The sequence below is a fragment of the Leiobunum rupestre genome, chromosome 4 (genome assembly GCF_980474605.1).
Source record: "Leiobunum rupestre chromosome 4, qqLeiRupe1.1.hap1, whole genome shotgun sequence".
Lineage (NCBI taxonomy): Eukaryota > Metazoa > Arthropoda > Arachnida > Opiliones > Sclerosomatidae > Leiobunum > Leiobunum rupestre.
In genome coordinates, this window is record NC_143387.1 from 60783139 (window position 1) to 60805996 (window position 22858).

Sequence of the window (22858 nt, forward strand, 5' to 3'; positions counted from 1 at the left end):
TCTAGAAGTACTATATTCCCAACTCAATGGTCCCAACACAATCATTATCTCTAAGTAGAAATAAATATATTTTTGGTTCAACATTATGGATCAATTTCAAACTATAATATAATTTTTTTTTATAATATTATTATTTTAATTACCTTTTTTGAGTACAAAAAGAACTCAAAACAAAACACATGAATTCACGGCAACGAGAAAAGACAATCTTCGAGAAAAGTACCAGGAGGAAAAGTGTTCATCACCGAAGCCGATTGCGATTCTTTGGATCAAATATAATTTAACACTGTTTTGTTATTTTTTGATGCAAACTCTAGACCACGTTGTAGGAAATTTTGTCAAATCACTGAAAACCAAAGTTTAAAACTCATTAAACGGAAACTTATGAAAATATATTATTTTTCTTTGGAGTTACTCGCTTCATTATTACAAAAACGCAACAAAATAAAATGTCTATTTTTTGTCTACTAACGCCTGTAGAACGGTTCAGCTTGCACTACCCCGGGGGTCAGGGAGAAGTAAATTTATGGGGTTTCAGACATTAGCGCCATCTCAAAGTAGCGCCGGTAAAAGAGTATAAGAGCTCTTTCTAGCGTTCTTTAATTTCATCGATTTTGTGTAAAAATGGGTTGTCTAATAACTCTGCGTGCCTTCTTAAAATTATGCCGACCTAAAATTAATTAAAAAAATAAAATGATAACGTATATTCTAGTACTCAAGAATATTTATTTAAAACCCCCACTAGTTTCGGCTAAGTCATCATTCCTTCATCAGATATCTACGCGCCATTTACATAGAATACAATTATTCCTATTTATTTAGAAATTAAAAAGTATACACTTGTTCATATAATTACTTAATAATTTTAAAATTACAAATAATTTTTATAACTACGTAATCGTAATAATTTTTGTAATTACGTAATAATTTTTATAACTACGTAATCGTAATAATTTTATAACTACGTAATCGTAATAATTTTATAACTACGTAATCGTAATAATTTTTGTAATTACGTAATAATTATTATAGCTACGCAATAATTTTTATAATAACGCAATAATTTTTATAATAACGTGTTGATTTTTATAATAACGTGTTGATTTTTATAATAACGTAATGATTTTTATAATAACGTAATGATTTTTATAATGACGTAATAATATTTTTAATAACGTATTGATTTTTATAATAACGTAATGATTTTTATAATATCGTAATAATTTTTGTAATTACGTAATAATTATTATAGCTACGCAATAATTTTTATAGCTACGCAATAATTTTTATAATAACGCAATAATTTTTATAATAACGTAATGATTTTTATAATAACGTAATGATTTTTATAATAACGTAATGATTTTTATAATGACGTAATAATATTTATAATAACGTATTGATTTTTATAATAACGTAATGATTTTTATAATTACGTAATAGCTTACGTCATAGTTAAAATTGCCCATATTTTCAACTTTAAAGCAATTACTAAATGTAAAAAGTATGACCCAATAACGTAAAGTTCAGTTACAATAATACGTTTATAGAATGCCATTAGGATAAAGGCTGACGTATTCACGACCTACAGGGATTAGAATACAAAACACTCGCCAGTATTTAAGATGTATAAATAACTTTGATCTTCGGAGAAACAAAGCGTAGCGTGACGACGAAGGAGTGTTGCCATGACAACGAATATCACGTTAAGCCCTCGCAAATGGGGTTCCCGGATACAACTGTCAGAATGCTAAAACCTTCGAATAATTTATTTAAAAACTCAGAGATATTTCAGCGGGAACAAGCTTTTCACCATCGAATGTAAATTTTTGAAACCCTAAAAGGATATCCCAATTTATTATTTAAATTTCGAAAACACCCTTATATAAGATATTCCTTATATTTTGGTGGGTGAAATTGATTCTGGCTTATTTTATATTTATTCCACCTGACACCAATTCCCCGGAAAAATCCCAGCTCAAACAGACTCGAAGGCGTATATTAGTCACACTGTGTTACTGCGGGGTACAATAAATTAATGACTATTTCCCGTCTCATTTTCAAAGAGGAACATTAGTCACTGCACCTCCTTTTCGTAATTCCCCCAGAGCCGAAGCCCAAAGCTCGCAAATTGACAATTTAGCTTTGACTATGATAGTTCTAATAGTAAGGAAATTCTCGCTTTACCCCTAAACATGGACGCGCCCAGAATGATTTCGCGTGAAAGTGTGAATAAGGGTTTTTCTCTCGGGATGAAATCTTGCTGTAAAGGCTGGGCGTGCGCGTTAAGGAACCGTCGCGAACGTCTCCCTGTAGCCGGGGTGTATTCTCTTATAAATTATCGGTAAAGCCCGAAGCTTTAATGAATGAATGACGTAAAGCGGAAAATGAACTAAATTGGCGCTGGAAAAAATAAGATTAAGCGATACTTGTCTATGTCCAAAGGAACTACGTCGTTATACTGATTTGAGATATCTATAAATAAATACTTATATATCCGACAAACGTTTTAAATAATTCACACGTAAAACCGTAAGTCAATAATACATAAGTAAGGCAGTTGCTATTCTTTACAAAACAATTTAATGAAAGCTACTCACAACAAAGACGGGCTTTATTGCCATTTTGTTCCCACGCCTCCCTAGAGGGTATTTTTTTTCCTATCAATGGTAAAATTAATACTGTACGTTGTCCAATTATATTTCTAATGGTAAAACTAGTACTCTACGTTATTTAATAATAATTAGCTATAGGCTAATACCCAAGGTACCACCTTATAGAAGCGAGTCATTTACCGACTTTTGTTGCCATTAATTCAGGTGGCCGGGTTACAATGCGTAGGAGGGTGGTGGAAAACCCTCATACCAACAGCTTACTTACTTACTATTACCGTTAACCTGAACAAGTATTTATGGAAAGGGGAACCTGAAGAAATCGGGGGAAGTCCCCTTTAAACAGTGGGGAGAGAACCTGCAAACTCAATGAGGAAGGAGTAGCTCCTAGTTTTCACCCAGTGTCACAATCTGGGATCGAACCCGGCTCCTCTTGCAGCGTGGCGAAAGGGCGGACCAGATGTTAAAACTAACACTGTTCGCTGTCCCATAGTATTTCCAATTCGCCTATTGCCTATATTTATACTTCCAAATTCGCCTATTGCCTATATTTATACTTCCAAATTAACCTATTGCCTATATTTATACTCCCAAATTAGCCTATTGCCTAAATTTATACTTCAAAATTCGCCTATTGCCTATATTTATACTTCCAAATTAGCCTATTGCCTATATTTATACTTCCAAATTCGCCTATTGCCTATATTTATACTTCCAAATTAGCCTATTGCCTATATTTATACTTCCAAATTAGCCTATTGCCTAAATTTATACTTCAAAATTCGCCTATTGCCTAAATTTACACTTCTAAATTCGCCTATTGACTAAGCTTATTTATTCCAGCACCGATTACCTTAGTTTTCTAAGCCCTTTGGCGGGGGAGGGGCGGAGTTTCACCCGTGCTTTCGAAAGATTAGCCCGCTCATTAATTTTAGCGATAAATTTGGGATTAGAGTGTCGGGGCCTTAAGATCTTCTTCGTACGAAATATATTTTCTACGAAATAAGACTGGAAGTGAAAAAATCTTTCTACGTTCTAAGAATAGCTTTGAAGGTTAGCCTAAATCTGTATCGCGTAAAATTAAGTTTATCTTAAAGGAATACTTCTTAACTTGCCCCCCCCCCACCTACCCCTCCTTAGTGGTAGGAAAAGCCAACGAGGGAAAAAGACCAAATGCGTCCCCCGTCAAAATTAATTGGGAACTGTATGCCTCAGCGAAATCCGAGGAGTCACAAGCGATTATACAAACTTGCTTAGGTACGAAATTCTTTATAAATACGAAAACAGTTTTTTTTAATGAAAAAGTATGTATAATACGTACCGAACAGTGAGTCAAAAGTATAGCAGCAACTTCATTTTAATTATGTCAGAAACTGCGGATGACAGGAAAATTGGATTTTCTTCCTAAAACATTTTCTATTTTTAGTAGAGATTTTCCATTTTATCGATAGATTTTTTTTAACAAACTTACGAAGTTGGGCGTTTTTATGTTACTCTTCTTTCCAAATTATAAAGATATTTTAAGTGGTTTTTTAGCGTTAACTTTAAATAATTAATATGTAGGTTGCTATATAGTGAAAATTGACAATCGATAAAGCTTAGTTTACCACTTATCGAAAAATTGACAATTATCAAATGGTAATTTACAATTTATCGAAAAACTTGTCAATCGATAAAGTGTAGTTTACAATTTATCGAAAAAATTGACAATCGATAGTGTATTTTAAATATAGAAAATATTGACAATCGATAGTGTATTTTAAATATTGACAAAATTGACAATCGATAGTGTATTTTAAATATAGAAAATATTGACAATCGATAGTGTATTTTAAATATTGACAAAATTGACAATCGATAGCGTATTTTAAATATTGACAAAATTGACAATCAATAGTGTATTTTAAATATTGACAAAATTGACAATCGATAGCGTATTTTAAATATTGAAAAGTCTTACAATCGATAGTATTTAGTTGACAAAATCAAAAGCAACTGAAAATCAATTACATGTAGTTTGCAATATCGAAAAATCTAACATTCAATAATAGTTAATATACAATACCCAAAAAAATTAAGTAAAAATATCGAAAAAACTGGCAATCAATAATATTTAATATACAGTATCCAAAAAAACTAACGATATTATGCAATATCAAAAAAATACACGATAATATTTAGTTTCAAATATCGCAAAAAAAAAAACAGAAAGTAGATAATATGAAGTTTACAATATCGAAAATTCAACGTTTTATCTTTGAACCGGCCGCTACAAAACAGTTTAATGACCTTTTTGGAATGTAAAAAAATTTGTAATTATCTATTTTAGATCATTTTAACCAAATTTCTCTCGGGGATTACGAAACCCTCGCCAGGGTACTTTTCAGTGACGGCTTAAAAAAATTCCGTCGGGAGAACTTTGTATCTCTACAGCGTTAACAGAACGAAAGAGGACTCTTTACTGAGTTCGAGTTTTATCCATGCCTCTAAATCATCAACCGCTGACTAAAGTTCCTTCACCAGACCATGGGGAAAGCTCTTTCTCGGTAAAGGGAAAACTCGTTTCTCTAAAACTAAACGAAACCTCCCCCGCTGCGGATAAATGACTTCCTTCAACCGTCGGAGAGATTGGGAGGCTTCGCCATCATCGCAGATTGCCCACTGTTTCCCAGAAAGCGACTCCTGGCGAGTAGAGTCGGCGAAAGTGCCGTTTTTAACACATCGCTGGGCTTTCTTATCGAAAATATAAAACGTACGTTTTTTCTCTCTCGGCTGAAAAATATAAATAACCAAACCTTAAAGATAAAACTAAACTTTTTTTCAAAGTAGTGAAGCATCAAATGAACAGAATTTGTATCTTAAAATATTGAAAATATACAGGGTGTTTCAAAATGCTGTGCAAAAATTAGAAGGAGTTGTAGGGGATGAGTTGAGAAGTATGCCTGTTTTTTCCCCATTTTCCTTCGATGAGTTAAAAGAGCGCCAGAGAGCTTCAAAGTGTGGCCTAATAGCCCCTGGAAGTAGCCTGCTACAAGCGCAAAACCATGCAGCAGGGAAATTCGAACATTAAGGTTTGGGTTCGTGTGATAGGTAAAAAAGGACTTTGTAAACAAATCGAGGTAACCAGCGTAAAAAAGTAAATTTGAACAGTATTTAAAGTCCCTGCTGCTTGGTTTTGGGCTTGTTGCAGCCTACTACCAGGGGCTATTAGGCCACACTTTGAAGCTCTCTGGCCCTCTTTTAACTCATCGTAGGAAAATCGGAAAAAAACAGGCATACTTCTCAACTCACCCCTACAACTCATTAAAATATTTGCATAACCTTTTGAAATACACTGTATAGATACTGGTTGTTTGTTAAATAACCGTGACATTGAAACTATACGATAAATTGTGTTGATAACGTAGGTTAAATTGTATATATTCAAATTTTTAACTCGAACTATCGGTAAAGCTTAATTAAAAATTTAAAATGAAAATATCTTAAAATAGTGGAAAATAAGACTTTTGAAGTTGTCGTTTATTAAATTGGGGAAGTGTAATGTCAATACGGCAGCGACGAATACACTGTACGCGATTTCAGTACATAGAAAAATGCATTTATCCAGTCATTGTTTCTACTAGCTTTGGTAGGTGAAATCGTGTTCAAGGACAAGCCAACTACCAGGGAGGCCAGGCTTGCTGTACCCAGCCCTCGACATTCTCAGACTAAAAGTGGGGGAATTAAAACGTTAATCTATTTACGTCATTAGGATTAACACATACACGGGTTAAGCCAGTGACGTCAATGCCATTGCGCGCGGCCACCATACAGGGGAAGCGAATGCCTCTGATAAATATCGCGTAATTATAACAACCCTTTGGGGGAGGGAATAAATTTATTAGTTTTATATAGCATCGCCTTAATAAGTAAAGGAGGAAAAACAAAACCTGATAGGGTGGTTAAAAAAAGGCCCGCTAGAGGGCGAAACCCCCGACTGGGCGCTACAGAGTCCCGTTCATTGGATCGCTGTTTATTCGAAACCCACGGGATAATAGCTTATTTCCAAAGGCATCTACTTCTAAGACGAGGTCGGAACTAGTTTACCGTACGGTGAAAGGCGATACACGAGGGTAAAGCCTACGTTATTCGGCTTTAGAATTAGATTGCCAATTGAGACTGGTCTCGTAGGCTGACCACCCGCGGGCGCCTATATGACAGAATCCTTTAGAATTAAGATTATTTCCCGCGGCACCCCCTGGCGGACTCCCTACGGACTAAAATGAAGGCACCCGATAAAAAGGAAACGTCTCTCAAGCATTCTCCTGACAGGGTTTTTAGACGTGCCCGGATTGAGATGCAATCCGATATACAGCGATATTATTGATTAAGCGTCCCGTTTTCCGTATAAACTGCCTTACATTTACGTTTCAGAAACGCATTATCGACCATTTTTGACTTTTTGAGTTTGAATGCTCCTTTTACTAATTTTAGGTTTCTGATTCTAAATTTGAAGTCCGTTTTTTCTATCTGATCTAGTTTTCGAGATGTGAAAATGCAAAAACGCAAAAACGCATTTAAATCGAAATTTTTGGAAAATTCTCCGCATTCCCAGGGTAACTTAGTATTATTATACCACATAATGCGTTTCTGCCAAGAGTTTTAACCAAATATAAACGTACAAAACGCATTATGTCAAATTATTATGAGATTTACTTAATTTTGGCGATAGTCGTTGTCATATTTAGATTACGGACTAAATAAACCCCTAACAACTAGTTTTCAGTTACCTAAATACTTTAGTACGGTTATTTTTCATAAGAATGAAAAAAAATCGATTTATAAATGTTGAAAGATATTTTAGGATCCATGGAAACTAATAATTTAAAAAAAATTGAACGGAGGAAACAAATGGATGTAAAACTTGTTTTATTTCAAAACTAAGGATACAAAATTAATCAATTAATTGATTGGTCTTTCTTACGGGATACAATAAATTCCTGTATCCCGTAAGAAAGACCAATCAATGATTGTGTCGCTTTGCTAACTATATCTACCCTGTTTGGTATATATATGTATTATTATTAATTTTGTTTCCTTAGTTTTGACAAAGACCCTCGGGTCGAAAGCTCAAGCTGTGAATGAGTTAGTTTTAATTTTTAATGGTTTAAAAATTTGTTAAAAATTGAAATAAAACAAGTTTTACATCCAAGTGTTTCCTCCGTTCAAAAAATTTTTAAATCGATTTATCTCGAAATGCCATTTTTTTGAGGTAATGCGTTTCTGAAGCGTAGGGCAGTAACGTCGCGGAGAGTTTTTACCCTATTTGGAAAAGTCCTGGATCAACTTTATAATTTGGATTTTTGGTCGTGTTTTTGTCGTCAACTCCAACGATATAAATATTGGATAAGACCAGATTGAATTACGAGCGCAGCGAGCGCTTGGCTTTTTCGACACATTTATTTTCGATATTATCGGGGCCTTTTGGGAATGACTCTAAATTGACAGAGCATCACTGGTTAGAAAATCGATTTTGGGTAAATACGGAAACGTGCCTAATAAAATTTGAATTCAAGTTTCACCGAATGATACTTGACGTACAGCGAGCGAAGTATTTTGGCGTTGAAATTTTCAACATAGTTTTTGAACAAGACGGGAAACTTGAAATTTGCTATTAATTTGCGGATTTCCCGTGAAGATTTGGTGTAGTAATAACTGCGGTAGTTTTAATCACTCGACCTTAATATAGATGCATCGCGGATTCAACTATATTCTAGTAATTTTAAATATTATTAAGTCAAATATAATTATAAGTAATAATCAGTTAGACGAGGAAACTATATAGGTATACACTTGGAATGTCTAAGGAAGATTTTTACGGCCGGGTCTTAAAGCGGGAAATCTCGCGGGAAAACTCACGAGAAAAACTCTCGCGCCTCGCTACCCTCATTCGACGAAAACTCGTCAATAAGCCTAGTCATGATTATTATATTATTAATACCTGAAATTAGGTATCAGTACACTTCTTTCGCGAAGAACATTATAATTACTTAAAAATATTAAGTACGATAACAAATTGACGGATTTTGAAATGACGTTTTAGCGCGCGACACTACAGGTACATGTCTTGGGCACACAGCCTTCTTTGCGTGCTTTTTTGACCATAACATGTAAAGGTATATTCACGCGCAAAATGAATTTTAAAAGCCGTCAATTGAGCTTTTTAAATCCATTGTTTTATAAGCCAATTTTTTTGCGCGGGAAGATCGTCTATTTGTTACCATGACGACGCATTCTTTTCGCGTCAAACCTCTAGCCAATGAATTTGAAATGTCGTGTTACGTCTTACACTTGACGTAGTAAGCCCCGCCTTTTCTCGACGCGCTTTCGTATCACCGTCCCAATGGAACCTTAGACAATCCAAGGGTATACCTCTATAGTTTCCTGGTTAGACTAATAACCAAGGCACCACCACACCAAGGACGGCCACGTGCATTTTACGAAGAGGGGGTATAAGGAGGTTAACTATTTACCTTTAGCTCTGTAAAGGGACGACGGCGGCCACCAATGAATATGCTCGTTAGAAAATTACGAATTACGTATCTTTCATTATTTCTCGAACAATATGCAAATCAACGATAAACACAGAACGTTAGAAAACAAATAATATTGTATGTACGTACACATGATTCTGATTAACCTTAAACAAGTTTCAGCTCTATTCTATGGAAGTTGTAGAATAATATTCGTATTATTTCTTTAATTATGAAAAATAAACGTTTTTAAAAAGTTATTAATTAATTAGTAAATTATAGTACTTTAAATTCTTATTAAAAATATATAATTTTTGTAATTTAAATTAACAATTAATATTAACAGTAGTTAACACTCTCCGCCATAGATGGCGCTATAATACAATTTTAAACTATCCAATCAGGGAAGAGAATTTTGTATTTTAAATCTCGACAAAACCGTTCTCCACTAAAAACTGAAAACTTTCAACCAATCGTTGAAAATCAAATTTATGACGTCATGTTGCTATCAGAGCGCCATCTACTAACAAATAACGCCATCACCACGTTACCTCGTATGAATTTTACCCCTTTAAAGTCGTCTTTGCCCGTTAAAAATTGAAAATCGGTCTATTCGGAATTTATTCCACAGAAGTAAGCCATACGGTACAAATCGAATCCATCTTCCTTTAGGCATAAGCTCCTGTCACGTAACTTGAATCATAACATCCAATTAGCATAGACTAATTAAAAATCGCACCTCAGATAAAATATTTAATCTAATCTTAGAAGTATATAATGTATATCTTACGAGAGAAGAATTCATCTACCTATCGAGCGAATGGTATTCGGTGGAAACATGTACCCGAGCACTGCGAGCAGGCTCCGCTTAATTTATTAAAATACGTTTCTGAAAACCAAATAGAGCGGAACGAAGACCGTCATCTACTGGTTTTTACACTAAGGGATTTGTTTACACAAGTACTAAAATCACGTACAGTGTAGCTGCCGCCAAATCTTAAGTAACTCATCAACAATTAGGTCTAGAAGTGTCAATGATTTGTCGATCAGCAGAAAATATCAGATCCAATATTCATTTTGGCGCTAGGGGGCCCACAAGTTGGTCATTTGCCCATTTTAGTGATTTTTGGCGATTTTAAACTTTAATTCTACATACTTTTTTTACTTTACGACTGACTTGGTTTAAAATTATATTTTTAGTTAGTGCTGATCATTTTGGAACTACGATTATACTGTTTCATTGGGAAATTTTCATTTTAAGTGATATTTCTGGCCAATTCGCGGGACCCCACAACCCGTGCCATCTAACTCATTCGCGTTTCGCTACCTTATTTCCAAAACCAGGTAACTTGAAAAATTCGGTTTGTCTAAAAATCAGTTCAAATTAACGCGTTCGCGTTTCGCTACCTTATTTCCAAAACCAGGTAACTCGAAAAATTCATTTTCGATAAAATTCCTCTTGGGTTTATTAAGTTAATGTACAAGATGATTGAAAATTGGTTCAAATTTAAATTAAAAATATATTTAATACATCGGGGGGATTGTGTGTACTTAAATGTCCGTGTCATCTTGTTATTACTATCTCATCGGAATAATATTTGATATCGATAGGTAAATATCACTACGTAGTGGAATAGGCGAAACTATAAAGTAAATTTGTTCTTAATCAACTTGTTAAAATGGGAAAACAAAATCACGTGACTACTATATCACAGTCAACTTCGATTCGGTAACTCGTTTTCATAGTCGGCCGTGCGACGGCAAAGAAAAAAATTATTCCTTCCAGATACTGCAGACAGCTAATTAACTTACACTTTTCTAGTACAAGAAGTTTAAAATAATAATAATCATTAGATAATTTAGATGAATCGATCAAAATGTAAACCACCATTAGCAAAAGAAAATGAAAAATAGTTCGTATTTCTTAGGATAGATGGCGCTGCAGTTCTCCACAAAGTCACGTGACTACCATCTTTTCAACCCCCCTGGACTTTATAGTTTATCCGCGATTTGGCGGGAAATTAGTGCCCAATGAAATCTGTGTCGAGCCTGCGAAGGTATATGTTTCATTTTTATGACCTAGTGGTTTTCCAGCTTTATTTTCCTCTATTTTGTTTCGCTATCAGAAACAAAATCGGCGGAACCTCTGACATTTTAGGAATGAAATAATATACCGGGGGTTGGTGGCCAACGAGGCAAAGCCCCCAGAGTTTGGAAAACCAATTTTTTAAAGCAAATCGCCTAAGATTACAAATATATGATTTTTTTATTTATAAAAAAATAAATTATTATTTAAAAAATAAATAATTATTTAAAAAATAAATAATTATTTAAAAAATAAATAATTATTTAAAAAATAAATAATTATTTAAAAAATAAATAATTATTTAAAAAATAAATTATTATTTAAAAAATAAATAATTATTTAAAAAATAAATTATTATTTAAAAAATAAATTATTATTTAAAAAATAAATTATTATTTAAAAAATAAATTATTATTTAAAAAATAAATTATTATTTAAAAAATAAATTATTATTTAAAAAATAAATTATTATTTAAAAAATAAATTATTATTTAAAAAATAAATTATTATTTAAAAAATAAATTATTATTTAAAAAATAAATTATTATTTAAAAAATAAATTATTATTTAAAAAATAAATTATTATTTAAAAAATAAATTATTATTTAAAAAATAAATTATTATTTAAAAAATAAATTATTATTTAAAAAATAAATTATTATTTAAAAAATAAATTATTACTAAAACAATTATTATTTATAGTAATAATATTTAAAATTATTTATAAACAAAACTGCAGAATTATCAATTTATTAATCAAAACCCTCGTCAAAACCACACAAATATGAAGTAGAAGGGGCTAGATTATAAATTTGCTATTTGGGTTTTTAACGTTTTTTATATTTTTTGAAATGTTTCCGCGGTACACGGGTTAAAAACCACAGGCCAAGATGGATACTTCTCTCGAAAGATAGATATTATATACTTCTGCTAATAAATATTTCCCAAAGTTGGTGCCTGTCTGTCTGCTTCGCTATAGCCATCCTCACCCTTTGCCCTCGAACTCGCAAACTTTGTTAAATTGTACTCAATGTACAAAGTCCACTCTCCCAATCTGAGGTTACATGGGTCTCCATGGTTTTGGTCCCGGACTCCTAAGGTTTTCATTTATAATCATAGATAAAATAAATTAAATTAAATTAAATTAAACACTTGAAATTGGTAATCATTGATCTCTATAATAGGTTTTGAAATCGAATATGTGGATTTCACTATTTTCTTTTACGCGTCCCAGTATCTTAAATATTTGTTTCCGGATCGTGCCTTACACAAAATGGGGCCCAGACGAAAGACTGGCTACCCATGCAGCTAGTATTAAATATGACTCGAAAGAGTGGGTTAACCAGAGTTTCTAATTCACTATTTTTCAGGAAAGGGCGCCAAAACAAATTCTGGTGACCTTTTATGGCATATCAAAATTATAAATAAATAGAGCTCGGGAAAACAGATAAATTAACCGCCAAAATTTCAATTAATCATAAAAAATTCAATTAACTGTTTATTTATGGATATTATTCACGACTATTATACGATTTAATATGCAACAAATAAGTTTTTATTCGGAATATATATAAAAGAAATGAACGGAAAATTTATTATCCGAACGCTGAGCCCTATTTATAAATTATTATTATTATAACTTTAATCCCTTTTTTTTTTCAAAAATGCCACAATTTCGCAGAGACTAGCGGGAAAATACGTCGCAACGCGATTTTACGAGGGCATTTTTCTGGCGAAAACCAGCCTTCAGCCATTTCTGGGAAACTGAAAAACATTTTGATATTAAAAGCTTATATGATATTATCCGGATATTATAAATAATAGCACATTCTTCGAATTTATATTAGTTTTTCCCCTAAAAGCGAGCTTATCCTGTAACCAAGGGATAAAAATGACGCCAAAACCACTAAACTTTGATATTTTTTTCCTTGACAGGTTTTAAACTCGAAAAAAGAATTTGTGTTCGTAAACCACGCTGTGCCGCACGTCAGGCGGAAGCGGAGCATCCCGCATTACAGGAAGCTCAAGTCCGACCCTTTGGTAAGTCCTCTCTTTGCTCAGATTTCATTACGAAAGTGTTCATTTCTGCAAGGAATATCAAACTGTATTGGTAGTTTTCTGTCAATCTCGGAGATGGGTGGGGCTTCGTTGTTATGACGTAACTGGTCACGCGCCGCGGATCGACAACCGTTGTGATCAGGGTTGGATATGAGGCACTGACTACTAAAATTAATCGAAATCTGGGGGCTCCCTAGTCAATTTGACTAGTGCAAAATTTACCTAAATATTTATAAATAATGGCGAATATGGCGTGTCATAAATTCATCATTCATCAATCCCATTTTATTTAAAAAAAAAATTGTGATTGGCCAAAGTCACGTAACTCAAGTGATAATAAATTCCTATTTTAATTCTGACGGGTAAAGCAAAATGTTGGCTGTCCTTCTTGTTTTTATACCCCCAATAGTCAGGGACTACTAAAGTAAATTAAGATAGGAGGCTGACTACTAATAAAAATATCCTTATGTCGAACCTTGGTTGTGATGGGGACCAATTTCAAAATTGGCCAAGGCCTGGGGGCAAATTTTATTTTGTAAGGTTTTAAGTTTTAATAGAGCCATATGCATTTGACAAGGGAGAAGATCCTTTCCCGGGGTAACGCCTTTAGAGTGCGATTTTTAAATACCCAAAGTATTACTCTGTGGCGCCAACAGTCTGAAACTTAGAAATTTTAAATGCAAATTTTCGTTTAATGCCAACCTTTTTCTAAGTTCATTTTTCACCAAGAACCGTTTCACGCAAGAAAGAACCTGGGACTGTATGGTATAGCTTCGGTGATATGCTTTTATACCGACCTATTTCAGGGTCCATCTTTACCTTCACTATGCAACTGTGGTTTTTCTCGTTTTTATTATAATCTTAATAATTTATCTTTAAAAATGCTTGCATACATTTATCGTAGACAACCATCTAAGTAGTATCTCTGAATAAAAATTAGTTAATGGTTCAAATTCGCAACTTTTCGGATTGTCCCGTATGAAAATTACTCGGTTCAATGTCCAAATTTGGATCCCACACATCCAATTCTCTTTGAATCGAATAATTTTGATCAGATCGGAATTATTTTAATCAAAATTTCTGTCCAATTTCGAATAAAATTTGTCAATCAAATTTGATCAACAATTTTCGTAATTTTTATAACTCATAAGTTCAATATATTTATAAGTTTTAACGGAAATGTGCATTATCAAAGCTTTGATTCAATCTGTTAATTATATTTAAAGTAGGTTAAACTAGGTGTATTTTTCATAATCCCACAATTTGGGTTTTTTTAAGATTATCGGAACTCGTTTACCGTTTTTGGAGGAATTATCGGTTTACAGCTGCTGTTGCGAACGTGGTTCGAACGTGTTTTGTGGTTTCTGACTTTAGGCAATATGGCGAGCTCTAATTAGTTAACTTAAAATATTACGGAAAAAATATTTCGTGAAGTTAGAGTTGAGCATATTCACGCTGTAGCTCCGTGCCATTCTCATCACACCATGACTTTGATAGGATTGGGCCACAGCCGACAATCTTGACCTAATTTATCTCAAAACCTTGTTATACCGGTTAATGCTTTTCCCCTTAAACCAGTCCGTGCATTATCGTAAAGGGGGATAAAACTGGGAGACTAATACCAGGAGCCAGTGGCTCGTTTAGTTAATATACGGTTACAGTGTATTCCCCAAACTTACAACGTCCCAGCGTATTAATGGGAAGCGCTGGCAGGTCCAAGGGGACTACGCGACATCCTGTATAGCGTTTATGGTAATAAGTATCGGCGTGAAGGCATTAGGAAGGGGACTAATACTCGAAAAGTTACTATCTTCTAAGTCTACTTATTCAAATTTCGTCGTTCAGGTGTCGCACGCCGTGCAACAGACCGGCTTCAAACGCGTCAAACGAGGATACGCCAGCCTGAGGATCGGTCCCGAAGACTTGCCACTTAATAAAGAGCCTACGGATCCCTACTTTCCATTCCAATGGTATCTGGTAAGAGATCAGCATCTTCAATACCGTGTACTTGGTAGACCTGTTACCCCGTCTCTTGACATTTGAGGGTTTGCAAAATTTACGTCTCACGTTTAATAATCCTCAAGTTAGGATTAGGATTAGTAGGACGAGGAACCGTTCCCTAAATTAGAGCGGATATTGCTAAATAATCTACTAGCGTTCTTCATTAATGATTATTAAATGAAGGTATTTAGTTTAAATTTCCTTAAAACTAATACCAAACTTTTCTTCTGCATAACTTTAAATTTCTTTCCAAAATAAAACAATGCGTATAAACATAAGTCTATAATCATATACGTTAAAATGTTTTGTTACAATGGTTGAATTTCCAATTATAATGAGTATTAAAAGCACGACTGATACTTCATGGTATTTTTATTAAAATCTTTAAAATTTAAAATGTTTACAATTTTTACATATTACCGGAGCTTTCGGGTTTGAGACCCCTCGCCAAGCGGTGTTTGTTAAATCATACAAGAAGAACACCGCTTGACGAGGGGTCTCGAACCCGAAAGCTCCGGTAATATGTAAAAATTGTAAACATTTTAAATTTTAAAGATTTTAATAAAAATACCATGAAGTATCAGTCGTGCTTTTAATACTCATTATAATAAGTCTATAATGTTGTTCCAATATTAATTTAACAATATTATACACTTAGGGTATAAATCATTTGTATTTGTTGACTTTGGGAAGTCATATACCATTATAATTTCTTTTGCTCATGAAAATTTTATCGAAATTGGTCTATTTGTTTTCAAGATATTTGAAATTTCATACTTAACGGTGCAGCGGCCATTTTCCAAGATGGCGGTGAAAACCTACATCCTACACTTCAGAATTTTTGGGAGAGCAAATAAGACCATAACTTCGATACTGAAATTTCCATCGAAATCGGTTTTATAGTTTTGTAAATATTGAAACTTTCGGCGACAAACTCCGACACCGGTGGTTTGGGGACTTTTGGAAGGTTATATAGTATCGTATCTCTCCTCGATCCTGAAATTTTCAGCTGGTACATATATTTCGTTCCATTAAAAATTATTTTCTCTGTACTGAACTAGTATGGTACAAATAAAAACGAACTTTAATACCTTACATAATGGCATATTTAAGTCTCCAAAAAATGGTTAAATGAGAAACCGACTAAGAAACTCCCACTCGTACTTTGTTCGAGAATATTTGTGATTATTTTTAACATGAAATTTATCTCTATTTTGTAATAACTAAATGTAGAAAAACGTGGGTCAAAATGGTGGGAAAGTCAAGTTGGATTTGAATGTCGAATCGGCTTGGGCTCAAGGTTACACCGGCAAAAATGTCACCACGGCCATCATGGACGACGGTAAAAATAATTCCACCCAATTATCGTTATTTAAATTTAGTGTTGTTAATTTTTCGGAAAAATAAAATGCGGAAAAATTTCCTGAATATTTTCCGGAAAATATTCCGCAAATCGGAAAAATAAAACATTTACACATAAATTACTTTTTAGGGTTTTTTTAATATTTTTAACTTTTTATCGATATAAAGTGTCTAATATCAGTAAACATATTACAAAACATTAATAGTGTTACATTGTTAATCAGTTTAAACTAGTCAAGGGGTTTAGTTTTACTTTCAGATTCGAAAAAATGAGGCGAAAATTCTGCTTTATTTAAATTTGCAAACAATATATTAGAATAATCATGGAATAAAAACTTTTTTATTTTTTCGGAAAAATACGGAAAATTTTCCGGAAAAAAGGCCTCGGTCATTTTCCGCGAAACATTTTCCGACTCACAACACTATTTAAATTTAAAACGTCATTAAAATTTTGGTTCGAATTGTTTTGCTTAGGCGTGGACTACATGCACCCCGATTTAAAGGACAATTATGTAAGTCACTTCGCCATTTTAAACGCAATAGTAACAACAGGAAATCATAAATGTATACACTTGGAATGTCTTAGGATCTATTTCCAGCACCTCGAGAAACGGGTGGGGCTTAAACTACGTGAAATGTAAGACCTGAGTATTTTCAATTAATTGGCTGGACGCCGTCGCAAATGAAGTTCTTGGAGGATTTAAAATGTTCTTCACGAAACTATTCTAATTCGTATATTAATCAAATATACGATTAATTGAAGTTTTGGCGGTTAATTTATCTGTTTCCTCGAGCTCTAGGGAAAGGCTTTGAAAATTTTATAGGAAAAAAAGAATTTTAGAGGGAAATTATAGGACATAAAATAGTCGAAATATAGGAAAATATAGGAAACTAAATACGCGAATTATAGGAAAATATAGGAAAAATAATACGGTAATTATTGCATATTGGTATACTTTGACTCGAATCACCTAGAATATTGATATTTTTTTGTACACTGCTTTCTTGCATTATTGGATCACTTAGCGGATTAACAAACCCGTACATTTAAAGGTTTTGTTCGAAAGTGGCAATGGTTTCACTAGATGTTCTATGACACGTACAAAAAAGTTCTTTCATTTTCAAAAGACCGTGAATTTATAGGAAAATAGGTTAAAAGAAAGGAATGTATAGGAATGCATTAAAATATAGGAAAAAGATAGGAAATATAGGAAGTCTGGTCACCCTGATTGTGAAATATAATTCTAAATAAGGGTTAGTATGGAATCGGTGATGGATTTAACGTAACACGGTGCGAAAAGAAATCTCGGGTATAAACCACAGCCGTAGCTATGAGAGTCATCCAGGCTACCATTGTCATCCTTAGGCATTCCAAGTGTATATAATTTCCTGGTAACAACTATCTAAATAGCGTATCAACGAATTAATGATTTCAGAATGCCAAAGCCAGCTACGATTTCAGTAGCAACGATCCTTTTCCGTATCCGAGATACACCGATGACTGGTTTAACAGGTAAAGACAGAGCCGATCGCGGCAAATTTTTTTCAATTGGTAATTAATCCAACGAACGTTGACGCAGTCACGGCACGAGGTGCGCCGGTGAAGTGGCGGCCAAACGGGACAACGACGTCTGCGGAGTTGGAGTGGCTTACGATTCCAAAGTGGCCGGTGAGGATAATATCCCTTCAGTTTCGGGGATTGAACCGTCGTAATATCTGATCTGATTAATCTCGTTAATCGTAACAGGGATCAGGATGCTGGATCAACCTTACATGACTGACTTAATAGAAGCCAATTCGATGGGGCACGAGCCCAACCTAATCGACATCTACAGTGCCAGTTGGGGTCCGACCGACGATGGCAAGACGGTGGACGGCCCGCGCAACGCTACCATGCGGGCGATCGTCAAGGGCGTCAACGAGGGGCGCCGGGGGCTGGGCAACATTTACGTCTGGGCCTCGGGCGACGGCGGCGAAGACGACGACTGCAACTGTGACGGGTACGCTGCCAGCATGTGGACCATCTCCATCAATTCGGCCATCAACAACGGCGAAAACGCCCATTACGACGAATCTTGCTCCTCCACCCTCGCTTCCACCTTCAGCAACGGAGCCAAAGATCCACACACGGGCGTCGTAAGTATTTTCATTAGAGCCCGTTCTAGAGAACATATAGGAGTGTAGACTGTACGCACGTAGTGTTGGCTTGCACTAGAGAAAAAAATACCGCGACACGAAGATCTTCTATTACTAAATTCGACGCAGTGCTCGATTTAAAAAATTGGTTGGACCAGTGTTAAGTCCCAACTTATTGAGCAGGAGACCGAGTCCCGGTGAAACCCCTCCTTTGTATTATGAGGCAACTAAAAAGGAGACTACCCGAGGTGGTTATCACCGATTTTGTTGAAACTCGGGGGTTAAGTAGACTTTATGGTAGTATGAAAATTTCCAAAGGGAAAAGTTGCAATGGGCTTTTGTTTCCCTATGGCAACTGAAAATGTTTTGACCCATCCATTTAAAAAAGCATGGGATTTTTTCGGTTACCCAAATTTTGTTAAAATTTAATCAAAATTGATCAATTTTACCCAAAATCCTTGATCAATTTTACCCAAAATCCTTGATCAATTTTACCGATAATAGGTCAAATTTATCTTTTTGGGCAAGTTTTGAAAATTTAATTTTTTAAGTAAGTAAGTACCCTGTGAAACCGAGAAAATCCAATGCTTTTTTAAATGGAGATTTTTTTTGTTTTGAGAGATCAAAAACATTTTCGGTTGCCATGAGAAAACTAAAGCTCATTGCAACTTTTCACTTGGGCAATTTTCATACTACCATAAGGTCTACCTAACCCCCGAGTTTCAACAAAAATCGGTGATAACCACCTCGGGTAGTCTCCTTGTAAGACCCAGTGGCGTAGCCAGGGGGGGGCACAGGGGGCACATGCCCCCCCCCGAAACGTATGGTCGTACGTACAAATATTTTTATTTTTTTACTTAAACAAAATCCTGGCTACGCTCTTAGCACATCTGACACTGGCATTATGTCTTAGTTTTATAAGCTGCTTTTCACTAGTCCAAAAACTACGAGCGTTACCGCGAAAAATAATGGGGTTCAGTTTAGTTTTTACTAGCGCACGTTGTAAAGAATTTTTCTTTAAGCGAATAAAAACGTTTGTACGTCTCAATAGGAAACTAAACCTAAGGGAAATGATTTCGTCAACGCAAGCCTTTAATCTACAGGGCTTAACCTTTTTAATTACGTCAATAGCAGTGGTCAGGAATCCATACCTCTACTTGGAATGCTTAAACGGTAGATTTTCGTCTCGATGTGGCTGACGGTTTTTTGACGTCACTATGTTAACTTAACAAACAACAACGCGAGAGGGGAGCGCGCGCAGAGGGGATTTTTTTATCGTAGGCGGGGCTAAAGCCGTCAGAATGATCTTACCATACGCGATACGGAAGGATAAGCAATCCATGTAGAGGTATGGATTCCTGCAGTGGTGTACGCCTGCTCGTAAATGTGTACACGAACCCGTGACCCTTCACAGTCTTCAATAAAGGTACTCAAATGGTTCTCAAAGCCATCTGGGATAAACAAGTACCGGCTCCAATATACCACTGGCCGATAGAGAGACGAGGACGCTTTTCCGGTATCCCGCGAAATCGAGAGAATGTCCATTTCGAGCTAGCGGCACTTGATTATAATGACAATAGACCTTAAAGCGATTATAGTTTTCGTAGGCAATAACGCTGACTGTTGTCTTTCCTCCCTTTAGGCAACGACGGATCTATACGGCAAGTGTACCAAGACGCATTCGGGAACATCCGCCGCTGCCCCCGAGGCGGCTGGAGTTTTCGCGTTGGCTCTGGAAGCCAAGTAAATATTGAAGCGTCGTTATCGACCTCTCTATCTTCCTCTAATCGATCCAATTGAACTCTCTCGTTCCCAGTCCTACGTTGACCTGGCGCGACATTCAACATCTGAGCGTATTGACGTCGAAACGAAACTCCCTGTACGACTCCAAGGGCAGGTTCCACTGGAACATGAACGGCGTGGGCTTGGAGTTCAACCATCTTTTCGGTTTCGGCGTTCTGGACGCCGGGGCCATGACGGCTCTGGCCAAAACTTGGAAAACCGTTCCGGCTCGCTATCATTGCGAGGCTGGCAACATCAACTCTATCAGGCAATATACGACGTCCTTAGCAATAAGCCGATTCCATTCTGTCACGGAGACTAACAAGAATCCCAAGATTCATTGCTGAATCATTAATTAGCAAACCTCGCCGGATTATAGAATATGTCGTCTGCTAAATAATGGTTTGACAACGAATCTAGAGATGACGGTAGATGACTAGAAAATGTCGTCTGCTATGCCAAAATGTTTTACAGTATGTTGAGTCTTGAATATATTTACCAACCTAGAATGGGATCTGTTTATTAAAAATGGTCAAATTGTAACAAAGCGTGAATTTCCGTCTCACCCCGCAGGCCATTCACCAACAACCAGACTTTAATACTTCACATTGACACCGATTCTTGCGCCGGAACCGAGACCGAAGTCAAGTACATAGAGCACGTTCAAGCCGTCATCACGCTGAATGCCACTCGCAGAGGCGAAGTTACCCTATTCCTCATATCACCCATGTCTACCAGGTACGGATACTCGCCGTCGTCTTCGTGAGCCATCGATAACTTAATTTTGGTTTCCTCGAAGGTCGATGATTCTTTCCCGACGCCCGAACGACGACGACACTCACGATGGGTTCACGAAGTGGCCCTTCATGACGACGCACACGTGGGGGGAGAGTCCCAAAGGGCGCTGGCAGCTGGAAGTCCGCTTCGACAGCGAGCACCACCAGACCGGATTCCTCAAGGAATGGACGCTGATGATCCACGGCACCCGAGACGCTCCCTACAGAGACCTGCCCGTCGTCGACGAAAATTCCAAACTGGCCATTGTGAAAAAAGCCCACGAAACCGGCTACAGGATTAAGTGAAGAGATTAGCTTCCTTTTAGGTTACCACTAGCCGTTTCTCGTTAGCTAACGTATTCTTTTAATCAGCCAATCGAAACTCTCCTTTGATTCCAAAACTAAATTAATCCCGAAATACTAGGTTAATTATTATTATTATTTCTACGTGATCTCATTTAAAAACTACCATCAGCTTAAAAATCAGAGCTTAACTCGATAGAGGTTTAGTACGCGTCCAAACCGTGTACGCGTACGGGTATAAAGCTTTAGCTAAGACTCGCACGCGTACACGGACACATTTGTGGGTGCGTGCTCGAGCTCCCAAAAATCAAATGGGCGTCACGCCAACGATGTAAATAATTTAATTAAATTTAACGTTACAAACTGAACAGCTGGATCTCGTGGCTTCTCGGTCACACGTTCTGGCATTGGCCAAATTGTTGCATTTTTATTTACATTCCTACACTAAGGCTTTATTTATTCATTTTAAATTTAAATTGTATTATATTTTAAAAACTTAACTTATATTGATTTGAAGGTAGATGTAGAAAATAAAACGCAAAAACTATGTAAAATTTTGGGGTGGGGTAAAAATCTTGAAAAAAAAGTTTTTAAAACAAGTAAATATATCAAAAAATTAATAGTTATAACATTGTTTTAATGTGTTTTATCCCGATTGTATTTTAATAAAAGTTCCTTATCAAATAAATTAGTAAAAAAAACATTATCCCTTGATAGGAAGTTTTCCATATGTTCAAAAGATTGATGAAAATAAAACTGAAATGTATGTCAAAAAATAATAATACATTGTATAAAGAAAATAAATAATAAAATATTGTCGCATAAACAAAATCGGAATAAAATTGTGTACGAAAAAAATATAAAAATACTGTTAAAACATAAATTAGTTTTTAAAAGGGTTGGAATATTTTTGGTGACAGAAGATCATGTGTTTTTCCAATTTAAAAGTTTATATTTTTACTACAAAATAAATTTAAAACGAAACAAAAAATTTGGTACGGTACGAAAATAATTAAAAATAAAATAAATTAAAAATATTTCTTAATTTCATTAATTTACGCGTTTAAATTAAGTTTTAATAATGAGAGGTTAAAAAAAATTAAAATCTCAGTTAAGAGAGAGAGAGAGAGAGAGCAAAAAATGTATAAAAATATTTTAAAAGGATGATATTGGAATAATACTAAAAATTTCCATTGACGAAAACAATTAATTATAATTTACTATATTGTA

At 35.1% G+C, this 22858-nt stretch overlaps 1 protein-coding gene across 2 annotated transcripts in view; it reads left to right on the forward strand.

Annotated features, from left to right (window-relative positions):
- The window catches only part of amon (prohormone processing protease amontillado), a 64719-nt gene extending 41861 nt beyond the window's left edge, over positions 1-22858 (forward strand). The window contains exons 2-12 of one of the 2 annotated variants that reach the window (XM_090173647.1): positions 13146-13250; positions 15114-15245; positions 16503-16611; positions 17106-17143; positions 18068-18144; positions 18212-18300; positions 18379-18767; positions 20410-20510; positions 20584-20810; positions 21116-21287; positions 21349-22858. In XM_090173647.1, coding sequence (XP_090029773.1) covers positions 13146-13250; positions 15114-15245; positions 16503-16611; positions 17106-17143; positions 18068-18144; positions 18212-18300; positions 18379-18767; positions 20410-20510; positions 20584-20810; positions 21116-21287; positions 21349-21631 — 1722 coding nt within the window. In that variant the 3' untranslated portion in view covers positions 21632-22858. Of the gene's footprint in view, positions 1-13145; positions 13251-15113; positions 15246-16502; positions 16612-17105; positions 17144-18067; positions 18145-18211; positions 18301-18378; positions 18768-20409; positions 20511-20583; positions 20818-21115; positions 21288-21348 lie in introns of both variants that reach the window. The other variant, XM_090173646.1, reaches the window with a different exon arrangement.